The sequence below is a fragment of the Carcharodon carcharias genome, chromosome 19 (assembly GCF_017639515.1).
Source record: "Carcharodon carcharias isolate sCarCar2 chromosome 19, sCarCar2.pri, whole genome shotgun sequence".
Lineage (NCBI taxonomy): Eukaryota > Metazoa > Chordata > Chondrichthyes > Lamniformes > Lamnidae > Carcharodon > Carcharodon carcharias.
The window spans coordinates 73,682,593-73,697,829 of NC_054485.1; the positions used below are offsets into that span (position 1 = coordinate 73,682,593).

The 15,237-nt window shown below is 44.3% G+C and overlaps 2 protein-coding genes across 6 annotated transcripts in view; one reads left to right on the forward strand and one right to left on the reverse strand.

Moving 5' to 3' along the window:
* LOC121291937 (zinc finger protein 91-like) overlaps window positions 1–15,237 on the forward strand; it is a 299,051-nt gene that overhangs the window by 154,379 nt on the left and 129,435 nt on the right. The window lies entirely within an intron of this gene.
* LOC121291930 (zinc finger protein 431-like) overlaps window positions 2,185–15,237 on the reverse strand; it is a 30,132-nt gene continuing 17,079 nt past the window's right edge. For 3 of the 5 annotated variants that reach the window (XM_041213612.1, XM_041213614.1, XM_041213615.1), the window contains 3 exons: window positions 12,286–14,819; window positions 9,234–9,342; window positions 2,185–5,839 (listed from right to left, as the gene is read on the reverse strand). In XM_041213612.1, the coding sequence (XP_041069546.1) occupies window positions 13,390–14,337 (948 nt within the window). In that variant the 5' untranslated portion in view covers window positions 14,338–14,819 and the 3' untranslated portion in view covers window positions 2,185–5,839; window positions 9,234–9,342; window positions 12,286–13,389. The remainder of the gene's footprint in view (window positions 5,840–9,233; window positions 9,343–12,285; window positions 14,820–15,237) is intronic. The other 2 variants (XR_005946120.1, XM_041213613.1) reach the window with 2 other exon arrangements.

Here is a 15,237-nt window from a genome sequence, read left to right on the forward strand (position 1 = left end):
TGGAGAGTGAGATACATTTAGGGAGTCCTGTACTACCCGCCTTCCTGTTATTTCCTGACATCTTCCCCGAAAAACCTAGCTCGAATTTTAATGCTGTGCCCCATGTGCTGGTAAAGTGATCCAGCTCTCAGGAGTGAGTATGAGGGAGAATCGGACCCTGCTTTAGTTGGTAATTTTCAAATGCTTTGTTATTTTGGTTAATTCAAAGTTTGGTGTAAGCTGAAAATTGAATATTGTGTTGATGTTTGTCTGATGTTTTATCAATCTTCTGTGTAGATTTATAACTCACAATAAATTCATTTGTTTAGCCTCACCCAAACCAGCTGATTTGTCAGCACGGTGTGTTCCTATTCACTGAAACAGTCAGGAGGCTACAATAAGTTCTGTACACAATATATTGGTCAATGTCACTGTGGGCTGGTATACTTTTTCCATCAATGTGTTTATAATTTCTCGTTCACAGGAAGCAGAACATTTCCCTGAGAAAGAATGAACAACTTTAATAAACTTTGTGCTGAAAGCACTTTACAACCAATAAAGTTCTTATTGATGGGTGGTCACTGTTGTAATTAAGCAAAAGTGGCAGCCAATTTGTGCACAGCAAGCTCCCACAAATAGCAATGTGATAATGATCAGATAATCTGTTTTTGTGATGTTGTTTCTGGGATTCATATTGGCACCACGGATAACTCACCTGCTTTTCTGTAACGTAGTGTCATGGGATCTTTTACATTCACCTGAGTGGGTGACAGTGCAGCACTGCCTCAGTACTGCACTCGAGTGTCAGCCTCAGTGCTCAAGTCTCTGGCAGAGTGAGACTTGAACCCACAACCTACTGACTCAGAGACGAGAGAGCTAACTCAGTCACGGCTGACAATAACTTATAATATTTCTGTTGTATTAGATTCAGTTTCTAAGGGGTTAAGTCCCAAGGCTGTGTACAAAATGCTTTCCCACCTGTAAATTGGCAGCCTGCAAGTTTGATTTGATTTAAAGTCGTAACTAGTTAGAGCTGCAGGTGTCAGTGTTGTCTTTGTGTCTGGTTCCTGAAGCTGTGAAAGGTGGTAAAGTCCCTGGTGTCAGCTGGAATGGACATCTTAAGGGATTATCTTCAATCAGTACTGCTAATTAACTATTCTGCTTTCATTCACTCATGAAAGTTCTATTGTTTAAGCACAGTTCTAACAGTCTGTCAGGAATAAAACTCGAGGAATAGCCCACACTTCCCAGGAAAGCTCAGTGTTAGTTTCAGTGAGGTTTTTGAGCTTTTCAAATCCCTCCATGGCCTCTCCCCTCCCTATCTCTTTAATCTCTTCCACCCCTCAGTACTGCACTGGAGTGTCAGCCATGATTAGTTCTGGAGTGGGACTTGAACCCACAACCATCTGACTCAGAAGACAAGGTTGTGAGTTGAAGTCCAACTCCAGATGGATTATGTTTGTTCATGGGAATTTGAATGTCGCTGGCTAGGCCAGTATTTATTGCCCAATCCTAATTGCCCTTGAGAAGGTGGTGGTGAGCTGCCTTCTTGAATCGTTGCAGTCCATATGGTGTAGGTACACCCACAGTGCCATTATGAAGGGAGTTCTAGATTTTGACCCAGTGACAGTGAAGGAAAGGCAATATAGTTCCAAATCAGGATGGCTTTGAGGGGAACTTGCAGGTGGTGGTGTTCCCATGTGTCTGCTGCCCTTTTCATTCTTTATGGTAGCGGTTGTGGGTTTGGAAGGTGCTGCCTAAGGAGACTTGGTGAGTTCCTGCAGTGCATCTTGTTGATGGTACACACGGCTGCTACTTTGCATCAGTGATGGATGGTGTGCCAATCAAGTGAGCTGTTCGGCCCTGGATGGTATCGAGGTTCTTGAATATTATTGAAGCTGCACTTATCCAGACAAGCAGATAGTGTTCCATCACACTCCAGATCTATTCCTTGTAGATTTTGGACAGATTTTGGGGAGTCAGGAGGTGAGTTACTTGATTATTCCATGAGCATGTGTTAAAGTTGTTGTCAGGGCCTTACAAATAATTCCTGAGGTCCTGGACTGTCAGTAGAAACATTGCTCCAAAGTCACCCTGGTTTATTGAAACACAATGTTGTAAAATGAATGAAGAAATTATCCTGTAGATTTACATACTGCACTGATGACGATCAAAATGTACCACCCTTAAATAAACTAGCTTCAATTGGTCTCATACAATTTTTTTAATGTTTGCCTTAGTAAAATTCCTTGACAAATATGCAACAACTTCAAGCACACAGGTTGTGGACAAGAGTTTACACAAGTTTGTGTCGGTTTTACTCGCGTAATCCAACTGAAATTGACTGTATCAAGAAATTTAAATGTAAGTTACATCAGCCCTCAACGGAACTTTTTTGATCTTTAACACTGGTTTATGAATCATCATCCAGGATGCTGGTACCAACCACAGAAATGACCACGGCCCCAGATGGGAATAATGAGAGTGGCGAGTTTCTGCTGATTCCGCCTGTTTGAGGCGGCTCTTCAAATTATACTCAGGGTTTTTGGGTGTTCAGGCACCAACACTCAGTCATATCCATGACTCCAGTCTACATGATGAGGTCAGCAATTATTTCAGGCCCACAGATAATAGTTTGTGTCACATAGACAGGAGGAATAGTTAATAATACTCAGTAATATTGTAAGGAGTTTCTGCTTTCTGTTTTCATCTAATGATAGAGTTTAAAATGGTCAATTTTCCCTCTATCCCTCTCATCTTTATAATGCTGGAGGAGGAGAGATAAAAAAGGTAAAGTGAGATGTAGAGGATTGAGGAGGAGGTGATCAGGGACCAGGTCCATCCCTTCCTCCTGTGGCTGGGGCTGGATCACAATATTCCCCAGAGAGAGAGAATAGTCACAATCATCCTAGCGTTCTGCATGCTGAATAATAGCACTCAAACAAGGTCTGGACTGGGACAATCCAGGAGCGGAACTGGGAGAGGTGAATGGAGTGGGACATCCTGGGAGAGGAACCGGATGAGGTGAATGTTGAGCATCAGAAATTGGAGCTGAGGGAAGCTGAACTTCCACAGGAGGCGATACTTGAACAGGGCAGGTCTGACAGATAACAACTTACGGGCACATACACAATGAACCCACCTCATGCCCTATGGTCTGGTCCCCCTCCCAGATGGAGAGTCTAACAACACTAGGACAGATTTAAACAGAGAAGATTTGTTACGATCTCCAATTATTAACTTTTAACATTAAATGGAATTGTCCAGTTCCAAAATTAGAGACAAATCACCTGTTACAGCATATTAAAAATGTAAATATTTCATAAACATTCTAATAACAAGACTCTGCTCAGTGAGTTTCTGCTGCTGCCCTCTGCACTGTGTACCAGGCACTGTGCTCAGTCAGTTTCCCTGCTGCCCTCTGTGTTGTGTGCCAGGCACTGTGCTCAGTCAGTTTCCTTGATGCTCCCTGTGCTGTGTACAGGGATCAGCAGAACTCTTTGCTGGTCCTATTTATGTCATTGGTACCCACATCCACCATGACTAATGGATGCTTCCCCTCCCATTCCAAGTTACTCTCCAACCCTGAGGAGAAGTCCTTAACCTTAATCTTCCAGCTTCTGTTCCTCACAAAATTCTACTGAGAATAAGCCTCACTCGTCTTTCATGTGGTCAATGATGATGTTAGTGTTTTACTCTGCTTACAGTGCAGGTCTGTCTAACTGTCATTTATTTTAGCTAACTTCTCTCAATGAGCTGCAAACCACGAGGTCCAAACTGTGACTAAAATCTCTCCTAGAAAACTCCCAGATAAATTGAAACCAGAGAGCCTTCCTAAGCTCCATCCATCTCCGTGAGGATGTAGCCTGCTCTGGGCTGTCCTCAAACTGACCTTTAAATTAATTGTGCCTTATTTACAATTTCTTCTTTGTGCTGAACCTACCAGGGTTCACAATGTTTTTAAACTAATTTAGCTCTAACTTCCAAATCAAAACAATCTCTCTGGACTGTCTTTACTGCAAGGTGTGCAGACATCACGTCTCCAGCTCTCCAGGTATGTAAGCCCACCTGCTGTTTTATTGCTCTCTCTATTCTGACCTTTTTAACCCACAATCTAAAACTTATATTCCTAAAACTAAAAATTATATTCTAAGAAATATGAACCATGAACTAAGGATTCACAACACTCCCCACCTGAAGAAAATGAAAATGTGTCACCAGTTGATGTGTTTTCATTTACACCGTGTAGAATATTACAACTTACAATATGTTATAAATCTTAACAATTATCAGACCACATGCAATACACACAATAATCATCCTCCCATTGTCCAATCAACTTCACCACCTCATCAGCTACCTGCTCAATTCCATGGCCAATTTAAGATGTAAAATATTACTTTTTGTGATGTTTTCTGATAGTTTTCTTCTTACAATATTTATTGACCAGAGTTCCTACTGCAAAAGGAGATTTTTCATTCTTATTCACAGGTAAATTTTCAAACTCAGTCTTGTTTTTGTTTAAAACAGTCTCTGCTGATTTCAGCTTTTGAATCTCACTGGTCTCCATGTCTTTAGATTTCTCATCTTTAAATTCTACAAAGAATGTCTCAGTTAAGTCCATAGTTAAATTGTCTCCTTCTTCTTTAGCTGTAGGCACATCCTCATTTCTAAGTTAATTATCCAGACTCAAACATTTTAAATTCTCGTTTTGAGATAACAACTTCAAAATAACTTCTTTTTGTACCAACAACTCATTCCTTCTTTCAACAAAATCATTTTAGCTGGTCCAAGGATGTGATTTACAATTTCTTCTTTGATCTGATGAAGTGCATGTGTGCAAAGTGGTTCAGCTTCTTGCAGTTAGAGCACAGCTTTCCCACGCTAAGCTCACAATTAAAGACTCACTCCCCTGTGTAGATCCTCTGATGGAACAGGAGCTCCGATGACCTCAAGAAGTATTTGTCACACACCTCGCATGGGAAAGGTTTCTCTCATGTGAATCGGTTGATGTGCTCAGAGGGACGATGAATCTGAGAATAATCTGTCACTCACTTCACACGTGTATAGTTTTGCTGCAGTGTGAATGTACCAATGTTTCAGCAGGGCTGATGATCCTGCAAAGCTCTTGTCACACACCTCACACTTGAATGGCTTCTCCCCAGTGTGAAGGCATGGTGTGTACAGAAGGTCAAGGAATGCGAGAACGACTTGTTACACACTTTGCAAGTGAACAGTTTCTCCCCAGTGTGAATTTGTTGGTGTCTGTGGAGGTGCGATGATTCTGAGAATGATTTCTCACACACCTAACACTTGAATGGCTTCTTCTCAGTGTGGATGCATTGATATTGCACAAGCCTCGATTGCACACCTCACACTTCAATAGTTTCTCTTCCATGGAGTTGCTCTTGTGTTAACAAGAGATGCACCTTGCATATTCGGAGTTCTTATCGGCCTGTGGAGCCCTCCTCTCACACCTCACGCTTCAACAGCCTCTCACCTGTCGGAATGAGTCAGTGGTTCATGAGGCTCGATGAATAATTGAAGCTCTCACCACACTTGGAGCCCACTCACACTTCTTCCCAGCCTCATCCTGACTGATCGCACACAGCTGAATGTTCAGAAAGGTTGGTTCTGATGGAAGGCTCCACACCATTGACCAGTTTCAGATCTGATGATATGTCAAAGCTCCCCTGACCTGACCAATTTCCAGATGATGGTTACACTGCCCAACCTCTGTGCTGAGCAATACTGTGAAGGGACTGGATGTCTTCCCAAAGTTGTTCCATGGGTCATGGCCAGGATCTATCTGCGGTGTCTATCCTCTCTGTATTCTCTGGTGTAGTACGTTGCAATCCCTCTGTAAAGCAGGAAAAGGAAACATGTTTTACTCGAAATCCCTCTCCTTGGCTGACTCTTCAGTTAGAGACTGTTCCACAGTGAGTGCCAGTCTGCTATTCCCCTGTGTGGGGGAATCAGATACAAGTCCTTTCTTTTTCCTCATCTGACTGTCACACACCCTCTGTTTCCAGCAGGGACATTGGATAGTGACCAGGAGCAGACAATGTGGCTACTTTCTTTCCTCCGCCCAGCCCCCCATCTTCTCAGGCACAGTGAGAACAATGGAAAAGACAGTCGGGCAGAGTGTAAAGCAGGCTATCAATTCAATATGGGCTTTAGTTATGCTGGTGAAAACCAGTTTTATCCTTAGAGTTTGTATTTAATGTAAAAAACACTCGCAGGAAATGTTAATTCAATGAAGGTTTTGAAATTTCTCCCCTTGTTTTCCCAAATTATTTGAAGAAAACACACTGGGCAGGAAGTACTAGAAGCTAAGGAAAAGATTGCTTCAGTGTAGCTGATTTAAGGGTTTTGGTTTATACTGGGAAATTAGATACATTGCACTCGCTCAGACTGCACATCCCAAATTCAGCTATCAGTCTCAGCACTGGGCAAAACTATCAAATCCAAGCCCAGGCTTTTGAGAAACACCCAGTCTCTTCACTTCCTAACTCCCTTCCTGTGGATGTACCTACACCACTTGGACTGCCAAAGTTCACCACCACCTTCTCAAGGGCAACTGGGAATGGGCAATAAATGCTGGCCCAGCCAACGAAGCCCACATCCCATGAATACTTTGAAAAAAACCCACAGCATTCCATATACCTGAATGTAGATCAGCGAGCACAGGGGTGATTGGTGAATGGGTCTTGGTGTTAGTTCGGACATGGGCAGCAGAGTTTTGGAGGGGCTCAAGTTTACAGTGCCAGATTTGACAGCAGCCAGGAGAGCATTGGAATAGTTGAGTCAAGAGCCTACAAAGGTATGGATGAGGGTTTCAGCAGCAGATGAGCTAAGGCAGGATGTTACTGCTCTCTCCTGTGAGTGGAGCTTGCAGCTCTCCCTTTGCAAGTGTCCCTATTCCTGACCAACATAGGGAGATGACAGTGAGAGCCAGAGATGGTAACGGAGAACCCTTCATAGAATCATACAGAATCATAGAATGGTACAACACAAAAGGAGTGTGGCAGTGCTGCACAGTCAGAGATGCCGTCCTTCAGATGAGATCTCAAACGAGGCCCCTTCTGCTCTCTCTAAGGTGGATGTAGAAGATCCCATGGCACTATTTTGAAGAACAGGGAAGTTATCCCTGGTGTCCTGACCAACATTTTGTGGGAACTTCTTGTGCGCACATTCGCTGCCACGTTTCTCACATTACAACAGTGACCACACTTCAAAAGTACTTAATTGGCTGTAAAGAGCTTTGGGACATCTGGTGACTGTGAAAGGCTCTATATAAATGAAAGTCTTTCTTTTGTTTCTTTTTTGAGGAGGTTACAGAGATAGGGGGGTTGGGGAGTCCTGGAGGGATTTGAAGAGACAGGAAACATCCAGATCCCAATGCACAGACAGAACTGACCATTCACAGTCCATAGGATAATAACCAGCTCCCAACACACACGCACAACTCAACAATGGGAAATCAGTAAGAATCCTCAGACACTCTGCACCTCCCAGATAATTACACCTCACCTTCTCATATTCAGTAATGACCCATCAACAAAACTCAGCCTGTAAATCAGAAGGGAAATGCTTCCAACAAACACACTCAATATCCAACACACAGCTCCAATCAAACAGTTCAGCACAAAGCACTGAGTAAACAGCTCTCTCAGTTGGATCTTCTCACACAGCATTAGGGGCATTTCCACACCTGATTCCCCGCAGGATAGTCAGACTGCCTGAACATTAGTGTGGATATTATGTGATGCAATTATTATAAATTCTGGTCCTTCACTCACTATCTCCTCACTTGGTTTTCACTCCCTATAGGAAGTGAACCAGCTGAGGAAGAGGAGACAGTGGGCAGAGTGGGTGGGCTCTCTGATTGACGTCTCTCACAGCCAATCCAAATAAATACTGCAGCAACGTGAGTTTCCTGAAGCTTGGGAAACTGACCAGTGAAACGGAGGTGACTTTGAGCAGCAGATCAGGTGGGGATTTAAACTTGTCATTGTCTCATCTGAATAAAACCTCACTTATTGCAGCTGCTGTCTCAGTTCCCCCGGTAAACGTTTGACAGAGATTTCTAGCGTGGGAATAGCATTCTTCATCCTCGGAGGCTTTCAAACTGACATCAGTGTGGGATGTGTTGGACAGATCAGAAGGTGAAGACTCACAGCATTCAAGGCAGTGATGATGTGCAGTGGTGGAATCAGCACATGCACAGCAGATAGGGACATAGGAGGGAGGGACAGTGGGACAGGAGGGAGAAGGAAGATTGACACAGTGCTCAGGGACTGACTGTGGTTCGGCAAATGACGCTGTGCTCCGTGAGTGATCCTGTGTTCGGATCGTCACTGTGTGACTGCGGGAGTGCTTTGGGAATGATTCATTACCACGCACCATACTTCTCTGCCCTCTTTTTGCTGGAAACTAGATAAGCACGTGAGAAAGGAACAGAAGGATATGCTGATAGGGTGAGATGATGAGGGGTAAGAGGGGGCCCATGTGAAGCATAAATAACAGCATGGGCCTTTTGAGCTGAGTGGCCTGTTTCTGCACTGAAATTCTATAAAATCCATGGTGGATTTTAAAGAAACCTCTGTGGTATTCTGAGAAATCTTCCCCTGATGTGAGCATTAGTAAAATGAGCCAGCTCTCAGGGGTGGGTGTGGGGTAGAATTGGACCCTGATTTTGTTGGTGATGTGAATTATAGATAGATCCTCTTCAGGTGGCAGGTGTTTGACTAATAACATGGGTAATGTTTGTACTCTCCTGTCTGGGAGGACTACAATCCTGAGTATGGTGAAGGAGTGGGAATGAATCTCTACAGACCTGAGTTCCCTCAGCCCATTGTACCTCAAAGTAATAATGGTGTGATATGTTCACCTTACACCCTTCCAAGACTCATTTCATATTTTGGCAAAGGTCTTGAGTCTCTTTCAAATGCTTTATTATTTTGGTTGATTCAAGGTTTGGTGTGATCTGAATATTGTATTGTTGTCTGTCTGCTGTTTCATCAATCTTCTGTATAGATTTATAACTCTCAGTAAATACATGTTTTTAAACTTAACCCAAACTACCTGATTTGTCAGCATGGTGTGTTCCTATTCACTGAAACACTTAGAAGCCTACAGTAAGAGTCCTGTACGCAATAGATTGGTTAATGTCACTGTGGGCTGGTATACTTTCTCCATCATAAAAGCAAAAAACTGCAGATGCTGGAAATCCAAAACAAAAATAAAAATACCTGGAAAAACTCAGCAGGTCTGACAGCATATGCGGAGAGGAACACAGTTGACGTTTCGGCTCCATCAGTGGGTTTATAATTTTCAGTTCACAGGAAGCATAATGTTTCCCTAAGAAAGAAAGAATTGCAGTTGTATATCGTCGTTCACAAACTCAAGGCATCCAAAAACACTTTACAGCCAATGAAATACTTTTTGAAGTGTAGTCACTATTGTAATGTAAGAAATGTGGCAGCAATTTGTGCACAGCAAGCTGCCACAAACAGCAATGCGATATTGACCAGTTGATCTGTTTTTGGTGATGTTGATTGAGGGATCCTTATCGACATCATGGATAACTGCCCTGGTCTCCAATGAGGTTGTGTCTTGGGATTTTTTACATTCACCTGAGAGGGCAGATGGAGTCCTAGTTTAACTGATCTGGAAGATGATATGTCTGACAGTGCAGCACTCCCTCAGTACTGCACTGGTGTGTCAGCCTCAGTGTTGAATCCACAACCTTCTGACTCAGAGAAGAGAGTGCTAACTAAGCCACGGCTGACAATAACTTATAATATTTCTGTTGTATTAGATTCAGTCCCAAGGCTGTGTACAGAATGTTTTTTGCTCTGTAAACTGGCAGCCTAAAAGTTTGATTTGAATTAAAGTGGTAACTAGTTAGAGCTGCAGATGTCAGTGTTGTCTTTGTGTCTGGGTTCCTGAAGCTATGAAAGGTGGTAAAGTCCCTGGTGTCAGGAGAAGTGAAACTGATGGAGAAATGTGGGTAGATTCCAGGAGTGAGGAACAACCTACAGACTCGTTACTGATAGAGGATCCCCATATCAAGCAAAAACCCAAACATCCTAAATCCCACTGACTCAAATAGAGCCACACTCCAGAACAACCATCTTCTTCTTGAATTCTTTGCCCAAAGGCAGGTCCAATCCACATTGCCATGAGCTCCACCACAGGAATGGCAAAGAGGCAGTTCCCGAATCCACCCCAGCTGAAACGGAGATCGAACCCTGTGCTGTTGGCACTGATCTGATCCACACCAGCTGTCGAAGTAGCACCCCTGAGAGCAGGAGTAGGCCATTCAGCCCTTCGAGCCTACTGCACCCTTTAACTCAATCATGGCTGATCTAACTCAATACCATCTTCCCGCACTATTCTCATATCCCTTGATGTCATTGGTATTTAAAAATCTATCAACCTCTGCTTTGAACATACTCAATGACTGCATCTCCACGTCCCTCTGGGGCAGAGAATTCCAAAAATTCACCACCCTCTGAGTGAAGAAATTTCTCCTTATCTCAGGCCTAAATGGCCTGCCCCTTACTCTGAGACTGTGTCTTCTGGTTCTAGACCCCCAAAATATCCTTCCTGTATCTACCCTGTTGAGCCCTCTAAGAATTTTGAATGCTTCAATGAGATCATCTGTCATTCTTCTAAACTCTAGAGAATACAGGCCCAGTCTCCTCAGTTTTTCCTCTTGGACAATCCTGCCTCATAGGGATTAGTTTGGTGAACCTTCGTTGCACTCCCTCTATGGCCAGTATATCCTTCTTTGGGTAAGGAGCCCAAAATTACACACAATACTCCAGGTGTGGTCTCCCCAAGGCTTTATACAAATGCAGTGAGATTTCCTTACTCCTGTACTCAAATCCCCTTGAAATAAAGGCCAACATCCCATTTGCCTTCCTAATTGCTTGTTGCACCAGCCTGTTGGCTTCAGTGGCTTATGAACAAGGACATCCAGGTCTCTTTGGAGATCAACATTTCCCAATCTATTCCCATTTAAGAAACACTCTGTTTCTGTCTTTACGACCAAAATAGATAACTTCACATTTTTTCTACATTATATTACAGCTGCCATGTTCTTGTCTATTCACTTAGTCTGTCTAAATCCCCTTGAGACCTGTTTGCATCCTCCTGACAACTCACATTCCCACCAAGTTTTGTACCATCAGCAAACTCAGACATGTTACATTTGGTCCCCACATCCAAGTCATTAATGGGTCTGAATTGCTGTGGCAACATTCACGTTTACATGCATGTTGTAGTCTGGAGCTATGGCTGTGATGGCAAAGGTTCCAATTTCTGTCCATTACATGGCTGACCAGGAATCTCTCCCACCTTTACCACCTGCAATTGCCGTGTGTTGGAAGGATTTACAAGTTCATTTTCAACCTGTTTGGTTGTGTTATGAACACAGCTTCCTTGGCTATGAAGCCTTGGAGTGGAACTTGAACCCAGAGCTTCTGGCTCAGAGGCAGGGTCGCTCCTCACTGTGCCTCAAGACCTCCGTCCAATAACCATCTACTGTCTGACAATCCTTGATATTCCTGTGATATTAGTCTGCAGTGCACCCTTCTACCACTAAATGTGCTGTGTCTGGAGGACTCTCTCCCTATTATAAAGCTGGCTGGGCTATAGTGTACCCCCATCACGAGATGTGCTGTGTCTGGGGGACTGTCCATTATTATCAAAGGGTTAGGCAAAGGGTGAGAGGCAGAGGAAAGGGATGTTGCAACAGGTGAGGGCCGAGAGGCCGGTAGATAGGTCTGGTGAGGAGTGAGGATCACTCTTCAAGTCACTCCCCAGTCCCTGAGTCATTCCCCAAGTCACTCCTGCAGTCACGGCAGGACAACCCATCTCCTGTGTTCCCACTCTTCTGTGTCCCCTCCCTCCTGTGTTGCCTCTCTCTCTCTCGTGTCCCCTCTCTTTCCTGTGCCTGTCCCTCCTGTGCCTCTCTCCTGTGCCCCCCTCTCGTGTGCCCCCTCCCTCCTGTGCTCCCTCTCTCCTGTGCCCCTCTACCCTGTCCATGTGCTGATCCCACCACTGCACATTATCACTGCCTTGGATGTTGTGGGTCTTCCTCTTCTGATCTGCTGTCAAACAGATCCAAGGCTACACGTCCCACACTGATGTTGTCAGTTTGAAAGCCTCTGAGGATGAAGAATGCTATTCTCACACCAAAAATCTCTGTCAAATGCTTGCCAGGGGAAACTAAGACAGCAACTGCAATAACTGAGGTTTTATTCAGATGGGACAATGACAAGTTTAAGTCCCCACCTGATCTGCTGCTCAAAGTCGGCTCTGTTTCACCGGTCAGTTTCCAAAGCTTCAGGAAACTCATGTTGTTCATATCTGGAACCATTTGAATCTTAAACAATGTTCCATCTGGTGGTAAAATGACAAGTGCCCTCAAACCTTGATTTACATTTGATGACATCAGAGATCACATTAATATGGGAAGCGACAGTACACAAAGGGGTTTATCCAGACATCCCCTTTTTGTTTGCAAGTTACTCCACATAAACAGTCCAAAAAAAAACTATCACACACTTGATCAAAAAAACCCTTGTTCTTTGTTCTTAGTTTGTTCCAATTTTGTCTGTCGCTACATACGCATTGCACATATAACCTTTAGAGTTTTCAGGTCTTCACTTCCAAATGATATCTCTGCAAATGAAGTAACATTCTTTGCAAACGCTTTGGAGCAGATGGAAAGGGTTTGAGAAAGATGTTTTGAAATGGCTTATGGTCAGATTCTAATAGCACTTTCTTGCTCCCAAACAGGTACTGGCTGAAATGCTCATAAGGAAAGATATTAGCCAGGCTCTCTTTCTCAATTGTGTTAACGTTCTGGATACAAACACAACTGGTTGTCCTTGCTGCATGAGAGTTGCTCCAAGTCCTGTTTCACTGGCATCTCACTGCAGGGTGACCTCATCATTGACATCATCATACCTCAGCACTGGTGTTGTTGTCACTAGTTGTTTGATGTGAAAGCTGCTTCTTGTTCTGTGCCTCAATACCACTGAACATCCTTTGCAGTGAGTTTGCACAAAGCTTCACACCCTGATGACAGATTGGCTAAAACTTGGCTGGGTAGTTCCTGTGGGTTCGCTGATGTCCCAGGAGGTCTAACAATTGTGTGAAGGATTTCTTACAGAACTCACATTGATATCTCACATAGAAGATGTCCAGAAAGCATTGTCGAAAACCTCACACTTGAATGATTGCACCCTTGTGTGGATCCTCTGATGGAGCAGGAGTTCAGATGACTGTAAGAATGAATTATCTCACACCCCACACTTCAATGGTTTCTCCCCTGTGTGCACTGTCTGATAGACCAGGAGCTTCAAAAACTTTGTGAAGGATTTGTCTGATACCTCACACTTGAACAGTTACTTCCGTGTGAATATGTTGGTGTGCGCAGAGGGTCTGAGACTGTGAGAATGATTTGTCACACACCTCGCATGTGAATGGTTTCTCCCCTGCGTGGAGCCTCTGATGGGCCAGAAGCTTTGATAACCGTGTGAAGGCTTTGCCACACGCCTCACACTTGAATGGCCTCTCCCCAGTGTGAATGCGTTTGTGGCAACGGAAGCTCGATGAATCAGAGAATGATTTGTCACACACCTCGCATGTGAATGGTTTTTCCCCTGTGTGAATCCTCCTATGGATCAGGAGCTTCGACAATCGCGGGAAGGCTTTGCCGCACACCTCACACTTGAATGGTCTCTCTCCTGTGTGAATACGTTGGTGTGTGCGGAGGCTCGATGAAAATGAGAATGATTTTTCGCACACCTCACATGTGAATGGTTTTTCCCCTGTGTGAATGCGTTCATGGCCACGGAGGCTTGATAAATCTGAGAATGATTTGTCACACACCTCGCATGTGAATGGCTTCTCCCCGGTGTGGATCCTCTGATGCTCCAGGAGATGCGATAACCGCGTGAAGGCTTTGTCACAAACCTCACATTTGAACGGTCTCTCCCCCGTGTGAATGCGTTGGTGTGTGCGGAAGTTTGATGAATCCGAGAATGATTTGGCACACACCTCACATGTGAATGGTTTCTCCCCACTGTGAATACGTTGGTGTATACGGAGATATGATGACTGCGAGAATGATTTGTCACACACCTCACACGTGAATGGTTTCTCTCCTGTGTGAATACTCTGGTGTCTCAGGAGCCTTGAAGATGTCACAAAAGCTTTATCGCAAAACTCACACTTGAATCGTTTCTCTCCTGTGTGGATGGTCTGATGTAGCTGGAGGCTCCTTAACTGTGTGAAGACTTTATCACAAACCTCACACTTGAATCGTTCCTTGTTCATGTAGCTGTCCTTGTGTTAACAGTGGTTGTTACAGTTGCACCATGTGTGTTAGGAGGTCTTATGAGGTTGAGGTGCTCTCCTCATACACCTCACACTTGAACAGCTTCTCACCTGTAGGAATGAGTCAGTGGTTCATGAGGTTCAATGAATGACTGAAGCACTCACCACACTTGGAGCCCACTCACACTTCTTCCCAGCCTCACCCTGACCAATCACCCACAGCTGAACCTTCAGAAAGGTTGGTTCTGATGGAAGGCTTCACACCACTGACCAGTTTCAGATCTGATGATATGTCAAAGCCCCCCTGACCCGACCAATTTCCAGATAATGGTTTCACTACCCAACCTTCTCTGTGTTGAGCAATGCTGTGAAGGGGCTGGATGTCTTCCCACAGTTGTGCAGTTGTTCCTTAGGTGATGTTCAGGGTCTATCTGCGGTGTCTATCTTCTCTGCATTCTCTGGTGTAGTACTGTGCAATCCTTCTGTAAAACAGGACAAAGAAACATGATTTCCTCAAACTTCCTCTCTTCCTTTGCTGAAGGTGCTGACTCCTCAGACAGAGACTGTTTCACAGTGAGTGCCAGTGTGCTATTCCCCTGTGTGGGGGATCAGATACAAGTCCTTTCTTTTTCCTCACTTGACTGTCAGACACCCTCTGTTTCCAGCAGGGACACTGGATAGTGACCAGGAGCAGACAATGTGGCTACTTTCTCTCTCTCTCTCTCTCTCTCTCTCTCTCTCTCTCTCTCTCTCCCCCCCCCCCCCCCCCCCCCCCCCACCTTCCCAGGCACCGTGACGGCAATGGAAAAGACAGTCGGGTAGAATGTAAAACAGTCTACCCATTCACTATGAGCTCGAGTTGTGCTGGCTAAGATCAGCTTAACTCTTAGAGTATGTGTT